The sequence below is a fragment of the Scomber japonicus genome, chromosome 13 (genome assembly GCF_027409825.1).
Source record: "Scomber japonicus isolate fScoJap1 chromosome 13, fScoJap1.pri, whole genome shotgun sequence".
Taxonomy (NCBI): domain Eukaryota; kingdom Metazoa; phylum Chordata; class Actinopteri; order Scombriformes; family Scombridae; genus Scomber; species Scomber japonicus.
Window position 1 is genome coordinate 19502769 of NC_070590.1, and position 19470 is coordinate 19522238.

The 19470-nt window shown below is 40.1% G+C and overlaps 1 protein-coding gene across 3 annotated transcripts in view; it reads left to right on the plus strand.

The window, feature by feature from the left end:
- The window catches only part of klhl13 (kelch-like family member 13), a 35889-nt gene extending 16720 nt beyond the window's left edge, over positions 1-19169 (plus strand). For all 3 annotated transcript variants that reach the window (XM_053331871.1, XM_053331870.1, XM_053331872.1), the window contains 6 exons: positions 4639-4780; positions 7158-7290; positions 8492-8688; positions 9847-10642; positions 13226-13339; positions 18042-19169. In XM_053331871.1, coding sequence (XP_053187846.1) covers positions 4639-4780; positions 7158-7290; positions 8492-8688; positions 9847-10642; positions 13226-13339; positions 18042-18529 — 1870 coding nt within the window. In that variant the 3' untranslated portion in view covers positions 18530-19169. The remainder of the gene's footprint in view (positions 1-4638; positions 4781-7157; positions 7291-8491; positions 8689-9846; positions 10643-13225; positions 13340-18041) is intronic.
- Positions 19170-19470: the final 301 nt, after the last annotated feature.

A 19470-nucleotide genomic window follows, 5' to 3' on the forward strand; every position in this document is an offset into this window, starting at 1 on the left:
GTTGACAGATTAATCGATAATGAAAATGATTGTTTGTTGCAGCCCTAATTTCAAACTCTTGTGAGTAATTTTAATAAAGATGAGTGTTGTACTGGTTTTGAAACTTAAACACTGAAACACATAATTCTTTAAAACATATCACTCATTATCAGGCTTTAATTAGTTGATTTGAATTGTGATATCATCATAAATCAAATGATGAAATATGTGATTGTTTTTAAACATTATGTGAGAACAAAAGCATGACACAAATACAACAGAGCTCAAATAAACACATAATTGGCATCAGCAGCAGGCATTTGGCAGGCTAATAGTTAGAAATATTCTCCGATGATAAATAGCAGCATTAATTCTTTATTCATAATAATCTTCAATCACTCACTAGTTACAGATGCAGCCACAGCTTCAGTCTCAGTACGCACAACTTTTTACAGTATGTGGGATGCTGTAGCTTGTTTGTCTTCTTTGTTTCGTTCCGGCAGCCACCAACACTCCTTTGTGGTTTGGACAACCCACTCTCTCCTCGCTGCCTGTCCGACTTACCACCTGATGGGGTAAATGTACCAGTACATTGCCTGTGCTGTGTGTCAATGTGATCGTGACCACTGTAGAAGCCATCTCCTAGCGTTTAGCGGAGATGGCGTTCACAACTTCCTCGTAGTTGTCCATCATTGTTTCCCTGTAAGATGTTGTCTTATTACAGATGCCATCCTTTCATCAAAACAAAAGTATAACTAAGTATTAGTTATAAAAACCAGTTTATAGTAGATCTTATGCATGTGTAGCTTAGATCGTAGTTGTCCTGACCTCTTGTGGTAGCAGAAACCTTCCATGTTTTTGTGTATTTTGTCTTTTGTCTTTGATGATTCTTCATTGTTCTTCGCACCTCTTGTACAGCATGTGATAGGAATGACAATTAGATTCAACCTGACCTTCTCTTTATGTTTATCCATCATATACCCACAAATGGCTATGGTCTAATCGTTAAAGTCTTGAAGAAAGAGGGCAGTCGACTGTCTCCAGCTGAAGTCTTTGTGGTGTGCTCGAGTGCAAAGATGTGACGACGTGAGGGGACACAAAGCGTTTGATCAGTCCGACTTTGTCAGACTTGAGGTCGGCTTGAAGTATCAGAGCCCTAAAGTGAAATATCTTTTTATTCTTTATTCCTCAGTTAATATAACTTTTTTTTTCTTAAACGCGTCAAATTGCTCTCTGTTAGCGAACCTTAGTTTTCGAACTAGAGGTGATTATGATGCACCTCCAAGTGACCTTACGTGATAACTGTGACTCACAGCTTTGCAGATAAATTGAGTTATTTTGTATTTCCAGCATGTTCTGTCATATCTCTGCATAGACAACTCCCAGCACTCCCATTCAGTCTGTAAAGTTAATCAGTCGCTATGCAACAGTTGCTTTAAAGATAATTATTAAAAGGACATCTTTTTATAGCTTCACGTTAATGTGCATGTTGGGAACATCATGAGTCAAAATGGTTATGGGCATTTCACCTCTATTCTCTGTTCAACCAGACCTTTATATGGAAATGCAAATTAAAGCTTCATATTTAGGTATTAAGCCTTCATTTTAAAAACATTGTGAGCTTCTAAACATTAAAGACATTTTTGAGTTATTGTTGATATGTATGTCCTTAATCCATCAGCTGAAAAGAATATTAAATGCGCTCATCGTGTCCTTTTGTTCTATTTTTGCGTCACTGTCATCTGAAGACAGGAATGTTTTCAGTTAACGTGAAATAAGTTCTGAATATGAGACTATCGGCCTGAATCTGCCACATTAATGAACAAGTTCATATCAAACGTGAGAAAGATCTGTATTGTTCTGACAGCAGCCTGCCGAACACTTTAATAGCCTCTTGAAGCTTTGTTTTAACCCAAAATGTTGAGTAATATCCCCTCAAAGCATCAGGGACACTTACTTACATATGGTAAAAAGAAAAAGAATGAAAGAAAGAACCCCCCCCCCCCCCCCCCAAAAAAAATCAAGTCTTCATTTGCACAAGGACTTCGAATTGCTTCATTATATAAATAGTCCACCCAGAAACCATTAGTCTTCTCCATCTGACAAGTGCTGCATGCTCATAGGCCCGTTTGAAGACACAAATTTACTGCTATGCTGAGCCAGACATTTTGTAAAAGAATATTTTATCAAAACCAGGCCAATCTTCATCTGAAATGAACATCTTTAAACTCTCAGAAGCCACATTCATTGACTATTCTGTCATCTGTATTTATTGCACGGAGAATAGCTGTAATATTTTAAGCCCCGTTTCCATTCAGTGCGTGAAATGTAGATCCTTGTAGGGCATTTTTTTTTTTTCAGTTTGCATCTTTTTTTTTTTTTTTAATACACCCCCATTATTATCAATCAAAAGTAATTTCTTTTTGGTGTCAACTGATCTTACTCTCCTTAAAGAGAAGCATTTTTAGTACCAAGTCTAATCAGTGCAGTCCACATTGTTTGTTCATGTGATAACCTTTTAGAGACGGTTTTGCTGTTTGATAGCAGATGACAGCTGATTTTTTTCTGTTAATCCACAGTCTGTACACTTTACCCAAATGAGCTTCACTCGCTAATGTCAGTTTTGTCAGCACAAAATGTCCCCATATCCCAAGAGTGTCCCCCTTGGGGGTCTGAGTCACACTTACCATCTTCCAGTGCTCAGTCTGTGTGGATCAGTTAAGGATTTTACACTAAATTACATCACAAGTGGAGGTCCTAGTTTTAGTATAATTTTTACACATTTTTGGTAGATTTGTAGCAGCAGGATGATAAGAGCTGGACTCTACAGATTATGAAAGCCTTTTAAAGACTCATGTTTCTCTTATCGTGTTGAATCCCTGGATTATAAATCAATCAAAAAGTTCAAAAATTCTTTTTACCTCATTCATCATCAGCATTTCTCTCCAAAAAAGACAAACCGTGTCTGTATTGTGCTTCCATATTTTATGGTCACAGTACTGCGTTTCTAAAAATCTGATGATGTTTCTTAATGCTGTGCAGCTTTTGTGCCCTCATTTAACTCCAAGAGATGAAGTATCACATCGCTGTACAGTTCACTGAAGGGGAAAGCTTTCACACCCATTGCTGTCCCGCCTGAGCCAAAACACAGAGTGTCAGTACATGTTAAAAGGTCGAGAAAGATTAGGGTCTGTTAGTTAGCAAGCCTCTGCAGAGAGGCTATCTGCAGTTTCTAAGTGCTGGAATTTTTTCAAAATCACAAAGATTAAACAAAAATGTTCATTTTTACCTTTTGACTTATTTTTAAAAATATGTTTTCTGTGATGCACCTTTTTTTTATGTCTTGTTTCCTGAAGTCGTGCTCATGGCGCCTAAAGCCAACCCATGATACAGAAGTGTTTGATTGAGTAAAACATGAAAAAATGAAAAGCTGGTCCTGGTTTGGAACAACAAAGGCCATGACGTCATCAAAATCCTCATTGCTTATCTATTTGGGGGTATGAGGGCACAAAATGGAAAGGGTTCATCACTTATGGAGCATGAGTGTGTTAGATTTTGATATCTGTGTACATATGGAAATGGTGAACTTTGGCACTAAACTCATGGCCAAGGTCTCACTAAAATACCAGGAAACATTCACTGGGTACAATGAATATCAACCACAAATGTAATATCAAATAGTTGTTGACTAAATGAAAGGTCAGGGGTCACTGAAATCATTGGTAATGGTCATCTTCAGAGGACCATGAGTATCCATGCCAGACTTCAACCCACCCTGACCAGTTCTTGACATATGTCGCTTTGGACTAAACGGTTGAATGGACAGACGGATGTTTGTAGAGACTGTTGTTGTTGTTGTTTGTCAGACATTGGATTGAATACTGAGTATGTGTGTGTTGCTAGTAGCTTTCCAATTTATACAACTAAGGAATTCAGTTTGATCATAATGGCTGTAAATAAAACATTACTCTCACAGTGCGATTTCACAACACAACAAGAAGTTGTTTATACCTCTGTTTCAGCATTTGTATAATATGGATACACATGCAGATTGTCCCCACGTAATATAAAACACTGTTTGACTGTGTTTACTGTAGATTCATTTAGTGTTAGACTTGGGTATTTCAGTATTTACTTCCAAGACATTTGAATTGTTAATGATATTAATTTGACTGATAAGAGTCAGACTTGTTACTGGTCTTATGGTGAAGGATGTCAAGCTAAAGTTATCTAATTCATTCAGCTCCTGTTTCCAATATTTTACCTAATTAAGATATCTCGGAGAACTGTTAGATGTTACACTCAGGGTAGATTTAGCTTTATAGTGGTACACAAAATCAAAAGTGGAAGCAGCTTGTTATATTTCAAGACCACTGAGGAGAGCAGGATGAGTTTCCTCTGAAGGTATTATGTGGAGGGCGGAACCTTCAACTTTGTTCATTTCCCCTGCCACAATTTTCCCCATCTCATCCCCAGTTTCAGATCCTTCTAGTCAGATTTTTTTGTAATAATTAGACTACCACCACCCGTGTCCTTAAGTAGCGTCACTTGAAAAAAACCTTCTCTGTCCCACTTTCCCATAAACTAAAATTAGACAGAAACACGTGTTTTTGCGAGCCCTTTTTTGAAGTAAAAACATTATTTCCTTTTTCCTAATAGATCCCTCGTGGAGGACGACGACGCTCACATGAAAGTTGCTCTGGGCTATGGTGATATGGGCATCTCTGCTCACCTTCAGGCATCAAAGACTGGAAACACGCGTTTTTTCACAAGCAACACACACAGCTCAGTGGTTCTTCAGGTGAGCGTTCACTCACATAATGTTCGAAATATCTTACAAATATATGAATGTATGTTCAAATGAAGTTCACATGTTTTCCTTCCTTCTCCTCCAGAGATCCTGTAAGAAATGTACGCTACGTACTGTATCTCTCTCTGTTAAATGTTACTGCTTGCAGGCTGCTGAGACAGTGATTCAGATTTCTTAGCATCAGTTTTGAAATGAGATGAAGCCCGTTCCAAGTTAATCTGCGCTTACTCTAAGACTAGAAACAGGAACTTTTACCAGTACTGAACTTAGTAGTTTCAGTCCTTCTTAAAAATCATCCACACAGAGCTGTTGCGGTATTGATTTTTTTAGCGAAAACATTCACAGCTACTTTATACACTGAAAAAATATCTGATATTGTTAACGTGTAATCGTCTACACCCTGAGTATATGACAACTCTTCCAGGAAAAAAGAAACTAGTTTTTTATTTTGATTCAATATGATCAACTTTTCAAATGCATTTATTCTTTATGTCTCTAAATGTCTTAGCACATCATTCTTTATGTCAAGCCTGAGAGAATAAATGTCTAATGTCCCATCAGTTGAGCCGCTCACTCAGCACTGAAGCGGTAATCAGCTTGACTCTGCGGTGGGCGTATCTGCGGTAATGCGGAAACCGCGGCAGCTCTACATCCACACTGCAGAATTAAAACTACATTAAAGAGCCTTTGGCATGAATTGCTGGATACAATTTTAATATCTCTGTGTGGTTTTTGAGTGAACACAACATGAATATTATGATATATTGCTGATTTAAGAATGTAAAGAGTGAGTTCTTGAAGTGACCTACTTTATTGAATGCAGTTGAAGCACATAACATCATATTGACATAGAGCTTATACTACCCTCTCATATCTCATCTTTTTTAATGCTTTTCATGCTTACAATAAGAACATGAAAAGAGCTCATACAGCAGAAAAGTGAATAATCACGATGAGTACACTGAGGAGAAGCAGAAAATGAAACCATTGACAATCAATTGAAAATTGTGCTAATTGTGCTATCTATATAAGATAGATACACAGCAAAAAAAAGTGTGACTCAGCATCAGAAATCAATAAGATAAATGCTTTTAAAATTGATTTATAGATTTAAGTGCAAAGCAAGAAAATGTATTACAGCAGGAATTTCCGATCTGCAAATGCTGACATTGTTTTCACATGTTACCACTGATTTTCTTCAAGCTCAAAGTAAAGTTGTTGTAGTGGCTGCTGGCTTTGTGCTGTTTGCTGCTGCCACAGCAGTGGCTGCCCTTCATCACCAGCTCTCATTGAAAATGAATGGCTGTTGGCTGCCTTTGCCACTCATTAATCTTTCGGTGTCAGGGCACAGTAATGACTTTTCTAGGCTATCTGATCTCACACCCTGTAGCCACAGTTAGTTAGTGGACTCAGCTAGTCTCATTTAGATTTTTATATGGAAGCAAATCCCATGAAAACTCACTGCTGATAATCACTAAAGTTGCTGATTTGCTGTAGCAAACATGTACCAACATGAATTTGATGTTTTCTGCCTTTCATGCCATTAGTGCTACCTGATTGACTCATGAACTCTGGCAAATAATGGGATAGAGATGAAGGATGCTTTTAACTTCCAAAAATGCCAAAAAATACAAAAAGCAGTAGATGTGGTTGTGAGTGAGGTCAGGTGTGTAGGTAAGTGAAACCATGTGTGAAGAATATGGTGTGAGGATGTTTGAGAGCACACGTGTAGACAGCCTCAGGTATGCAGAAGATGAACATGTGCAAAATATGAAAAGAGAAAAGAGTCACTGTAGTTGACTACATGTTAATAATCAGTTCAGCCTTTAAGCATATTGTTTAAAGGTAAAGGATGTGATTTATTCATTTTGAAAATCAACAATTTCCCATACTAAACCCAGCAGTGACTTTATCTGCTTTATCATGCTGTACAGCTCCCCTCTGTGTTGCTAAGCCTACACAGAGACTATATACTGTAGCTGTAGCACTAAACGTATCATTGTGAACCAGAGAGCCAGTTGCGTGCAAGCCAGTAAAAAAAACAAGCCGGCCACAGTCAGCTGGGCAGCTCAAGCTAGAGCAGAGGTCTGTCACGCACCCTTTTAGGTCCATGAGCTCATTTCTGACAGGCTGTGGCTGAGGGTACTTTGATTGATCTACACTGAAACATGGAAGTAAAAACCCGCTGGCTGAGATAGATTTGATTGTGTTTTTGTCTGTGTCCTAATTGATGAGAGTTAGAATAATCACATCTATTCGATCTGAACCCAAGGTCCACTCCACTGCAGTAAGACTTTTAAGGTTTAGGCCCTCTCGACATTACTCTGTAACATCATCTCTCTGTTTTGTCACCTTTCTCCTTCTTCAGGGATTTGACCAGCTGAGGATAGAGGGTTTGTTATGTGACGTCACGCTGGTGGCTGGGGATGGCGATGAAGCTTTCCCTGTACACCGTGCCATGATGGCCTCCTCCTCTGACTATTTCAAAGCCATGTTCACAGGTGGGTCCACATAGCCTCACACTGACCAGAACAATGGCAATTTTACTGGTACCAGTTAGGCCAGTGTGCTTCTTGTTGCCATGATTCATTCATTTGATTGCTTTTTATCTTCCTTCTTCCTGTGTTGTACCCTAATGTAAAGTATTTTTTATTCATGAGCATTTCCATGCTATAATGCTTTCCCAGTTTTGTCACTGTCATTTTTGCCACCAGAGAATTCACTCAGGATGACCTTGTGCCTGCATCCCCCCAGTATTGTGTTTGAATCTATAATTCATGAACGTTTCAGTGTTATACTACCAACCTGGCCATGTCATTGTTATGCATCCATGTTCATGGTCATTTGTACCTGTAATGAATATAAATGTGAATGATTATATTGTCCTTGCTGCACTGTATGAATGTGTATGCAGAGGAAGAAGAAGCCGAGTACTTTTAAATACATGCATCGTGTGAAGGATATTTTAAGGAGCAGTCTATCTGTAGCAGTCTACAGCTATGCTAGCAAGCTAAATGCTAACATCAGCATGCTCACACAGACAAATCTGACATGCTGATGTTTAGCAGGTGTAATGTTTACAAGGTTCAGCTTCTTAGTTTTGCATTAATATGTAGCCTATTTAAATGATGTTTTAATTTCTCCTCACTGGAGCATTTTATCATTAATTTAAAGCCTAACTCATTTATATTACATACATGCATTACATAAATGAGCAATCAAAGTACATTTTAAATTTGGAACAGCTGTCAGGGTTATATTGGGTCTCGTTTTGTGACAGAGGTGGCAGTAAGTTGAGAGATGTTGGCTTTTAAAGCGATAAAGAAGGTTCAGCAATGAGCATAGAAGAAGAGCTTGTTGAAGTGGTGTGAAGGAGAAACTGTACTTATTGTAGAGTGAGGAGGAGTAGCTTATTAGTGATGAGGGAGCTGTGTGAGCACAGATGCTGAACAAAGGTGTCTCCCAAAGGCCCTCAATCCTGTCTGTAGGCAGTACTCCTTAGACACTAAATACATTTCATTTACATTTACACATAATGGCACATGCATCAAAATGAAATATTTTTTTTTACATTTTTAGCCTATTTATACAGTTATGGAAGCATTAGTGAGAATAGATTATAGTCAAATAAGATTCTGTATTAGTTGCACCAGGTGTAAATATCTCTTTTTCTATCTTATCCCCTACTCTGTCCTGATGCAGGTGGAATGAAAGAACAGGATTTAATGTGCATCAAGCTTCATGGAGTTAACCGAATAGGCCTAAAGAAGATCATTGACTTCATCTACACAGCCAAGTTGTCACTCAACATGGAGAACCTGCAAGACACACTTGAGGCAGCGAGCTTCTTACAAATCCTTCCTGTGCTGGACTTCTGCAAGGTCTTTCTCATATCTGGGGTAAGAAACCAGACACACAAGCCACAGCTACATCTCACCACAAACACAACAGAGACATTAATGCATAAGGTCATTGAAATCCTAATGTCCTGTTATGTCTTGTTATTTCAGCCAAAGATCATTTCAAATACATGCTGAAGTTTTATTCAATATTTTTTGCCACAACATTTTGGATTTAGACTTCAGTAGAAGTCCTGTAAGTGTGTCTGTGGGTTAGAGGAGGAGACATATTTCACAAAGGATTTTGTGTGGGCTATTGATTGTGTGTCAATGTGTCTGTATTCTTCTGCTAAAATTTAGTAGAAACTGTCAGAAGTGATATTTAATTATAATTTCTCATCCAATCTCAATTTGATTCTTTTTCTGGTAAAGATGCAGAAAGTGAGCAATGATGAGTGACTGACAGCAACCAGGATTAGTGTCTGGTGATGAAGGAGAGGAGAGTGAGGTTAAGTTGCCAGGCAGAATTAATTAGTCTTGATAACTTTACTATTAAGAAAAAAAGGTTTTATGTGTTATTCAACAAACTTGATTATTGTGATTCTTAAAAAGGCACCAGGTAAATTGTTTAAATGCTCCAATAGAAAATAGCAGCAGTCACTGTGTATAAAAATGTCCTTGAAGTGAACAAAATAGGAAAAATTGCCTATATTCATGTATGTTGATTTGGAGTGTTCAGAAGGTTTGTGCTTGTTTTAAGTTATGAATATCTCTGAAACATAACAAAGAAAGACTGTGTTGATAATTAGAGTGCACATTAGTGCTGCAACTAATGATTACTTTATGAATTAATAATCATTTTGTTCTTAATTATTGCCTATGCTAATCACAAATTGCTAGAGCCCATGTTGAAGCATTGCTTATTTCTCTTGCCATCAGACTGAAAACAGAAGGGTGTTACATTAACAGTGATAAAACAGAGAAAACAGCTAATCCTCTTGTGAACTGCTTATGTTCTGTGTTACAGGTGCACACTGGCTGTTAATTTGCCTTTGACTGCAGCGTCCCTCATTGCTAAATCACTAATGTTTTGTTATTTTAAATCATTTTGTCCAAGTTTATGCATACAAGTTTGCGAGATCCAGTTATTCATGTCCTGAGATGTGTCTTCAGTCTTAGTTGCAGCTTTCCAAGATTTTTCTTCCTTCTTCTTTGCAGGTTTCGCTCGACAACTGTGTAGAGGTGGGGCGCATTGCCAACACATATAACCTCACAGAGGTGGACAAATATGTCAACAACTTCATCCTGAAGAACTTCCCCTCACTGCTGGGCACAGGAGAGTTTGTCAAGCTACCATTTGAACGGTTGGCTTTTGTACTGTCCAGCAACAGCTTGAAACACTGCACTGAGTTGGACCTGTTCAAGGCTGCGTGCCGCTGGCTACGCTACGAAGACGGTCGTATGGACTATGCCTCTAAGCTCATGAAGAACATTCGCTTTCCCCTCATGAACCCCCAGGAGCTCATCAATCACGTGCAGACAGTGGACTTTATGCGCACCGACAACACCTGTGTCAACCTTCTCCTGGAAGCTAGCAACTACCAAATGATGCCCTACATGCAGCCAGTTATGCAGTCAGAACGGACAGCCATCCGCTCAGACAGTGCCCACCTGGTCACGCTGGGCGGTGTTCTGCGGCAGCAGCTCGTTGTGAGTAAGGAGCTGCGTCTGTTTGATGAGAAGGCTCATGAGTGGAAGGCGCTGGCACCTATGGATGCACCTCGCTACCAACACGGCATTGCAGTCATCGGCAACTTCCTCTACGTGGTGGGAGGCCAAAGCAACTACGACACCAAAGGCAAGACAGCAGTGGACACCGTGTTCCGGTACGACCCTCGCTACAACAAGTGGATCCAGGTGGCGTGCCTTAATGAGAAACGTACCTTCTTCCACCTCAGCGCACTCAAGGGACACCTCTATGCTGTTGGTGGAAGGAATGCTGCCGGGGAGCTCGGTGAGTTTATTTCCCAGCTTGTTTGTTTTTTTTTTTTATCTCTGCTGTTGAGCACCAACAGAAGCCTTTAATTAATATTGTATGAATTTATACACTTAAAAATCAAGGAGTAGCAGGAGAATGAATGTACAGTTTAATAAGCCTTGCTAACGCTGGTAATCGAGTGTTGTGCCTACACATCATTTACTGTGTCAACATGACGCTTTACATAATTTCTGTGTAATTTAATCAAATTTAGATGATGTGAATATTATCATGAACACCTCTACAATCTAAGGACATTTCAGCACATGCAGTATTTCCTCTGTAAAGCTAAATGTTAAGTGTTCGTCATCATAGCATCACAGCCTTTCTGTTTCATCACTATGATTGAGCCATTTTTTAAAGCTGTATTTCGGCAGCATTTTGAGGGTTTTTGATAATATTGTGATGTGTTTCAATATTTGTATGTATTATAATATAATGCAATTCAATACAAAACCACAACATGCACTCTTAAAAACCTATTGTAAGGTTGTAAGAAGCAACACGTTTCTGATACAGTCTCGATAAGTATTTAAGATTCAAGTGTACAATGGCTATATTTGTGATGACGCTGCATCAGATTGCATTGAATTATACATGCTGAGACGCAGCTGAAGAGGATTAAGATGACGATGATTTGTCACTGACATTTACTGTAATTGTAAAGAGGTCTTATCAGCGCGTCTTAAGTCATTAATCTGCTGTTCATATTTAAACCTTTTTTTTTTTTATTGAGTCACAACTCAGCTGCACAAAAACAACACGTATCAGTTCATTGTGTTTTTCTCATCGATGCTGAGTAACCAATGAGGAATCTCAGCAGCTGTAACTGTGGACCACAGAGAGGTGCCACCCAGTACTTAGATCAGGCTTTGTAACTGCAGCGGACAGAGGGGCAGCCACTGTGCGAGCAGTCCTCTCTTCTGGGTTATAATTAGACCAAAGAACACGGCCCCAATTCACTGCCTGTCTACACAACTGCTTTTTTTCTGCTTTATGTTTCACTGCCCTTTCACTGTGTGTGGTTCAGCCCCAATGTTTTTCTAGATGTGGCCTGCCCCTGCATTACATTTGTTCAATCTTGGCAGGTCACAAGGTGGTGTTTTTTATTGTTTGTCAGAAATGGACGGATTATAAAAAGAAAAGCAGATATTTACAGGAGGAAGCTTGCCATTTTAATGCCAATCCCCGGTACACCTGGTATTGTGTTGCTTTTTCTTTCAAAATAATATGAGAAAAAACATATTTTTGGGTGGGGTAGTTAGTTTATAATACAGGTTTGTCAGACACATGATACTATTTTAGACTATGATATAACTCTCAGTCACGCTAATGAGAGAAAAAAAAATCCCATCCCTGTCACGTTATTCAAGACTGTAAATGATATTCAGAATTGCAGCGTGAACTTTTTAATGTAAATGGAAGCTGCACATCAGAAAGTGTTAAGTTGTTTTTAATGGTCTTTTAGGCTCGAATAGGCTCTTCTAATGAGCTGTTATACAGAAGCAAAATGTTTCACGTCAGTAAGGATCTCTGGGTCGTTTGCCGCCTTTTCAAACAAAGCCGCTGAATTTGGTATTACAGATTTTCTTTTTGCTATCCTGTTAATCCTCTGAGATTACTGGAACCAATCAGACTCCACAGATCATTTACAGTCTCTTTTTTTTGGGGGGGTCTGATTACTGGGTCCTGACGCCATGTTTGGGACTGCATGTTTCATAATAACTATTAAAGGATGTCAACAGCTACTAGTGTGACCCCTAGCCTGCAGGGAGAGAAGTTCATTATATGGGAATGAAGCCTTTTTCAGCTGACCACAGAAAAGAGTAAGTAAGCTGTTGTTCAATTTTAATCAGTGTACTTGTTAAATGAAAGCACTTAGGATATTGGTCTGTGGCCTCTGTAGTTAAATCAGCAACATTTAGAGATCATTCACACTTCAGTTTCTGACCCTGCTCTGCAGTTTAGATGTGCTCAGTACAACTGTCGTCTTCTGATACATTTGTTCTTCTTCCACCGAGCGGGTGCGAGATTACGTGCGCTGCTCAAGGTCACTTTGATGGTCGTTGTTGAGCAGAGTGTTTGATACAGATACTAAAAAGCTCAAAGCATAAACTCTTTACGTCTCTAATCTCTAATTATCGCAGATTGCATCTTCCTCGAGGTAAAGTTCTTGGAGTCTAGGCTCGCGCCCAATCACAACTCGCACACATGTTCATGGACCCTGATTTCCAAGCCACCAATTACTCACCTTTTTTTGAGCACCCTTCCTGAATCCCAGTGTCCGTATTCCGAGTCCTCACAGACTTAGTGAAACCAACCCCAGGGACTTTAAGATAAAGAATCTTAAAATCTAACAATCTCCCTGTTTCTTGTGCAGTCAGTGCTGGTGGGGTTGTGGGGATGTGTACTCTGTATTTAAATCCATGTTTTAGCTCCCACGCTGAGACCCTCTAAGGCCTCATTTGCTGCTGTTTGTCCTCCTTAGTTGTGTCTTGACCTACTTTCTATTAATTTGTTCTTTTTTTTTTTTTTCTCCCTTTCATCTTTTTCTTAAAGCTACTGTGGAGTGCTACAACCCAAGGACAAATGAATGGACATATGTTGCAAAAATGAATGAGCCACATTATGGCCATGCTGGGACAGTGTATGGCGGTTATATGTATATTTCAGGTAAGTAAGTTCATTTTCAATTGGCCCAAATAACGAGGGATATGTTTCGAGAGCCCCTTTTAATGTACGACTGTGTAGCCAGTTTAAAAATAGATTTCATGTCTCGCAGTCATAATTGCTGTGTGATTTCCAATTTCCTTTCTTCCCGAGTATTTCATAGCAGCAAACAGCTGATTATATCTAATAACATTCAAGGTTATAACATGTACTCCATAGTTACCTCGCTTGATACCTTTCTGCCACGCTCTGCTGCACGTATCATCATGAATGTCATCGCTGTGTTTCGTTCACATTCAGTGGAAATATCCAAACTGAAAAGTTGTCATCAAAATTTTACTTGATGTCACTAAACAAAAGCTTCTGCTGCATTTGGTTGGATGAAGTGTGCCAGTTTAGATTGTTAGATACTTGTCAGACATTCAGAAAGAGTGTTTTTCAACTATTTTATAAATCATGTGAATTCCTGATTCAGAGCCCTCACACACTGATTCAACTATGCTAAGCACGCAGGTGAATTTAGTTCAGGTCTGTGAGAGGTCAGTGTTCAGGGCACAGGGTGGACACTGAGGTGGGGCCTTTGGGCTGTCAATATTCACTCTTAAGGTGTCATTTCAGCACTTGTTCACTTCATAGGATTGAAAACAAATCCCGTGTTATGGAGATGAGCCCTAGTTTCCCAGTGTGACAAATCCAGAGCGATGCTACAAAGGGAGGGGGGGGCATTGGGAAAGATGGAGCAGAGTAGAGGAATGAAGCCTGTGTAGGAGGTGTAACACAGAAGAGCCAGTGTTAATCCCTCCTGGCTGTGGGTACCGTCATCGTTCAACAACGCAACACATGAGCATAAACATTATTCATAAAAGGTTTCCAGCAGCGTAGGTTTTTTTCTGTATATATTTTTTGGCATCACAGAGGTTGGAAAGTAAAAAAAAAACTAAAGAGAGAAGGGGAGTTTATTGTCATTGTACGCTGAATTTCATCACTGAGTAACAGTTACATGACAAAGTTATCTCTAAACACATGTACGCTGCTTTGGTCACATTATATTCATTTAGAAATTAAACTAGCGTAACTAGTTGAAGTAAAAATCTGTGAACACACAGCACCAACAGAAATAAACACCAGCTGTGTGACAAGTCAATCAGTTGCATGTAACAATGTCAGAATGTCAACCCCTGCACATGACTCTCTATATTTAAAGAGATGGTATATTGGTATTTGAGATGTCTCTTTAGCCTCAGTGAATGAACAAACATTAACTTCTTTGCATTAGTCACATGCCGTACTTACAAATACAAGTCAGAAAGCTTTTGGCAACTAAAAATAAAATATTGAAAACCCCAAAAGTGTGATGCCTATTTATGATTTAAGGTGCTGATCTGCCGTGTTATTCCATGCACAATTTTAATGACTGTGCACACAACCAGTGAGTAATTTAATTTTCTAATCCACAAATCTCACTATTCCTGAAAATCTTTTGCTTCCAAACATTTTTTTGGTTATCTTTCATATATATATATATTTTTTTTATTATTATTTTTTTATTTTTTCCCAGCTCCTCACAGTAAATTTCACAACTGCCGTAAAAGTATTTACTTGTTCTTTGGTCTCGCCCTGAAGATTTGTCCCTTTTTTATAATTGGCGTGCTGCAGGAAGATTTGTCACTGTGTGCATGCATGTGAAAAAGTTAACGGTGCATGTAGCTCTTTTAATTTCACTTCATATGAGCTAACTGTGCTGGAAAAAGGCAATACAGGGAAAAAAATACCTGCATACATGATTATTATCATTGATTATTTAAACACTGATTTTTGAGAACATGTTTCTAATTAGTAAATATTGCACTTGGCAAGAACAAGAACTGCTGCATATTTGGGACCACACAAACCACATGATTTGGCAAGCTTAATATTACAGTGGAGCGTCGATGAAAGCCACATTTACACTTTTTAAAATAAATAAACTGAAATGATGAATAACATAGTAGTCACGGGCTGAGCTTATCTGGTGGTAGCCAGCTGCTTTTCACTGATTTTAGCCTCAGGCTGCACTCTGCAGTGCACAGTATTTATTGCTCACCCTTATGATAATCTAATGGCTTCGTTTTTTGTCGGGTTTCATGTTTCAGTGATGCACTCAATAGCAAGCCAACAGCCAGGGAGATATCACCATTTTAACAGCTGGCCAAGCTGTGACACAATGTCACGCTTTAAACCTGCAGCAGCTGAAACTACATGTGTGCAGAAACGAGCATCTGTGTGTAACAGGATTGAGCTGGTCAAGCAGTTCTGTGAATGCAGGTTACAACACAGCCGATACCCAAGCAGATTATAATGGGCTCACATTTCACTGAGCTGGAGATTGCCGTGCTTTTCATGGAAAACATGCAGGTAAATAAGCTTTTCCAATTAGAGGAATTTTGTCTCGCTAAGGCCCTGTAGCACCCACGGTATGGGGGGAAGGGTTTGCAAGTCCCACTGTGCAAGGTGACCCATGCTGAAGTGCAGTTCTGTGTCCGTGTGTCACAGCGGATCAGGTCACATTCTCCGGCTGTGCTGCTGCGCTGTCTGAAGGTATTCTGTCAGCCGGATGAACCTGACAAATGCACTCAGCCCACAGACCATCACAGCTCAAGTGGTGTGGCAGAGTTAGGACATGACTACTGAACCAGCGTAGAGCCAGCCACACCGCCTCTGGACTACAGTCTTATCTGAGAGATTAAGATCTGTGTGAAGATCCTGCGGTCTTACAATTCAGACCATTTTTCAGTTATTTACCGAGACCTCTGCTGCCGGAGCACAGTGATCTCTGAGTAATTTAGCCTTAGCCCCTGTGACTGCTGAGGCTTCACAGAGCACAGTTTTTGTTATTATTTTGCAGTTATTGGTAATAAATTCAGTTTTTTTCATCAGTGAGATTTTTATATATATATATATATATATATATATATACACCTAACTTTTACGGCAGTTGTGCAATTTACTGTGATATATATATATATATACATATATATACATACATAGAGGTATTGACATAATTGCTGCTTTTGCAAATAATGGGGTCTGTTTGATTGCAAGACCTCACGTATGTCATTTTTCCAGATTGAAATGTCAAAATAAACCATTTGACTTGAAGGGTACAGTAATGCTCAGTGGAGGAGCACAGGTTAATGAATATATTGTATCATATGTAAATGGAAAAACACTGTGGGGTTTAAACTGGAACGATTTAAAGTTGCTCCCGAAATGTAATTTACTCTCACAATCCATACAGAGTTATATGTTAATGTGGATCCAGATGTTGTAGCTGTCCTATGAGAAAACAAATCACTTCTAACTGGTTGCCTGTTGTTTTGTTTTTTTCTTTTCTTTAGCATCCTTGAGGGATTTTGCTGTATTTTTGTTGGTCCAGAGACAAGCACAGATTGTTAGGAGCATAAATCTGGACACTCTTAATCATTGTGGGGTATTTTTAGAACCTGCTAAGCCCCCCTTTTTTTCAGCCTCACCTCTGTGTCTTCTCTCCATCTTCTCTCTGGGTCCCACTTGTCCCGGCACTGATTCAGTCCGCCAAGCAGGTCACTGGCCTCACAAGGGGACTCAGACTGAAAGAGGAATGTGTTTATATCGTAATCTGAGGGCATACGCAGCAGAAAACACAAAGAATAACCCGGGCGATCTGTCTTTTGCTGTCTATGAAGGGCAAAAGCTTTTAACCTGTCTCTCTGAATGTCTCACTAATGGCACTTATTAGACATTAGGATCCCGGGATACTGATCAGACATCATCAGGGAAAGGCCAAAGCCGTTGATCTGAATCCAATAGCAGCGGGGCCTCTCGAGAGGAATTATAAGGACTTTACGTCGACTCCAGCACTGTTTGCTTGTCAGTGTTTTAATAGCAGATTTGCCCCGTGGACTACTTGGATAAAGAAAATGGATAGTCAGCCTATCTTTGGATGTGATCAGTTAAAGGAGGTGCAGCATCACAGATCTGAGTCACGGCAGCTGAATAGACAGCTTAGGCCTCAACAATAAAGCGAGCGCACGATCACTGGGCAGCAGCAAAAGAGGGATTCAGCCTGTATTCGGCATGCGCTGCAAATCTTCACTGCATTTGCTCCTAGTCACTCTGCCTAGGGGGGGAGGGATGGGCTTGCTTCCACCCAAATGCATGCTGGGATTGTGTTCCTCTTTATTTTAAGCCTTCCCTGTAGACATGTCCTGTTTTTTTTTTTTTTTTTCCCTCCCCACTTTCCCTCAGCTTTTTGTGTCCTGGCGTTTACAGTCTGTTTGTCGTTATGTATATGAGCATTTTGTAATATTGTTCCTTTTTGTAGTGAGTGCCCATCATCAGCATTATTTCACATTACAGAAAGTCCAACTTGTAAAATGAGGGTTTATCCTGTTTATCGGTTGTCAAGTTTGATTCAAGCTTTGATAATGTGGGATGGAGGTAAGGGGAGATGTGCAAACTTGATTCTGATTCTTGTTCTTTATGACGTTATTGAAGCAACTGTGACCATTTCCTGTGTTGTGGCTTGGCCTAGATACATGAAAATGTAGGTTGACGTGGATAAATCAGTCAGTGATCAGTCTGATTGACAAGTCTACAAAACTGTTTTCCTCTTCCAAATGATCAGTGTCAGGACTAATTAGTGCTCTCTTTTTTTCCCCCTTTTTTTTTTTTGTTCCTGCTGCAGGGGGAATCACTCATGACACTTTTCAAAAGGAGCTGATGTGCTTTGACCCAGATGCAGATAAATGGACTCAGAAAGCACCCATGACCACAGTGCGCGGCCTCCACTGCATGTGCACGGTGGGCGACCGCCTCTACGTGATCGGGGGAAATCACTTCCGAGGCACCAGCGACTACGACGATGTGCTGAGCTGCGAATACTACTCCCCCGCCCTCGACTTATGGACACCTATTGCCGCCATGTTACGCGGCCAGAGCGACGTGGGCGTGGCCGTGTTTGAGAATAAGATCTACGTGGTCGGCGGGTACTCGTGGAACAATCGCTGCATGGTGGAAATAGTACAGAAATACGACCCCGAGAAAGACGAATGGCACAAAGTGTTTGACTTACCCGAGTCGCTGGGTGGCATCCGAGCCTGCACACTCACAGTTTTCCCCCCTGAGGATATTTCGGGCTCGCCCTCCAGAGAGTCACCCCTCTCAGCACCTTGATGAGCAAAGGGGGGGGAGCCCCTGTTTTGCTCGTACCCCCGTAAACCCTCCCACCCACCCAACCCCCTCAACAAACACAACCTTCTAGACATTGTTTGCACTTCCTCTTTGGACTACATCTGTACTGCATCCCCAAGTATCCCCAAGCCCACCTCCCCTAAAGCTGTGCAGAAACCCCCTCCCTTAAGTGATTAAACTTACATACCGATCCGGTTTGGCAACCTAATTACACGTTAATGTTGCATACTCGGTATATTTTGGCAGGAAATACCTTGACTTGAAAAGTGACTTTGCAAATCAACTTTTCTACCTGATGTCGACAAAAGTTTTCTTATGTCTCGTTTCTTTAGGCATTCTACTTTGAGACTACCACACTGACTCTCCCTCTTCTAGTCTATGCCATGTTAGTTGCAGGTGACCCCCCCACCCCCACCAGAGAGCAGAAGTGTAGGGACAAAACACAGCTGGTTTTTAAACTCAGGGGTTGGCCCAGGCCCCATCAACGTCTCTCTTACAGTTTCAGTTCTTTCCTGCTATTGCTAAGAAACTGTTAACAAAATGGTGTTTTCTAAATTTAATAAACATGATTTTGAAAGTAATGAAATGTTGTCGTCGTTACTGACTGCAGCAGATTTCAGGACCATCCTCAACAGCTGAAGTTAACTCGTGTAAAGCCCCTTTGTGGTTTATCCTAATGTGCCCTTCATTTTCTGCATCCATGTTGAAGTTCACAGAGTAGAAGGTGATTTGTTGTGTTTCTGCCTTTACGATGGATAGATGGTAGACTGGTTGGTGTGAATTTGCTGTACATACAGCAGTTGAGTTAATTGGATTAGGCGGTCATGGTGGATGATTGGAATGACACTCTTTGTCTCCAGTGCAAGATGTGTGGTCCTTAATCAGCTGTGAGAGAGAAATTGGCTCTATTTGTCTTTGTTTTG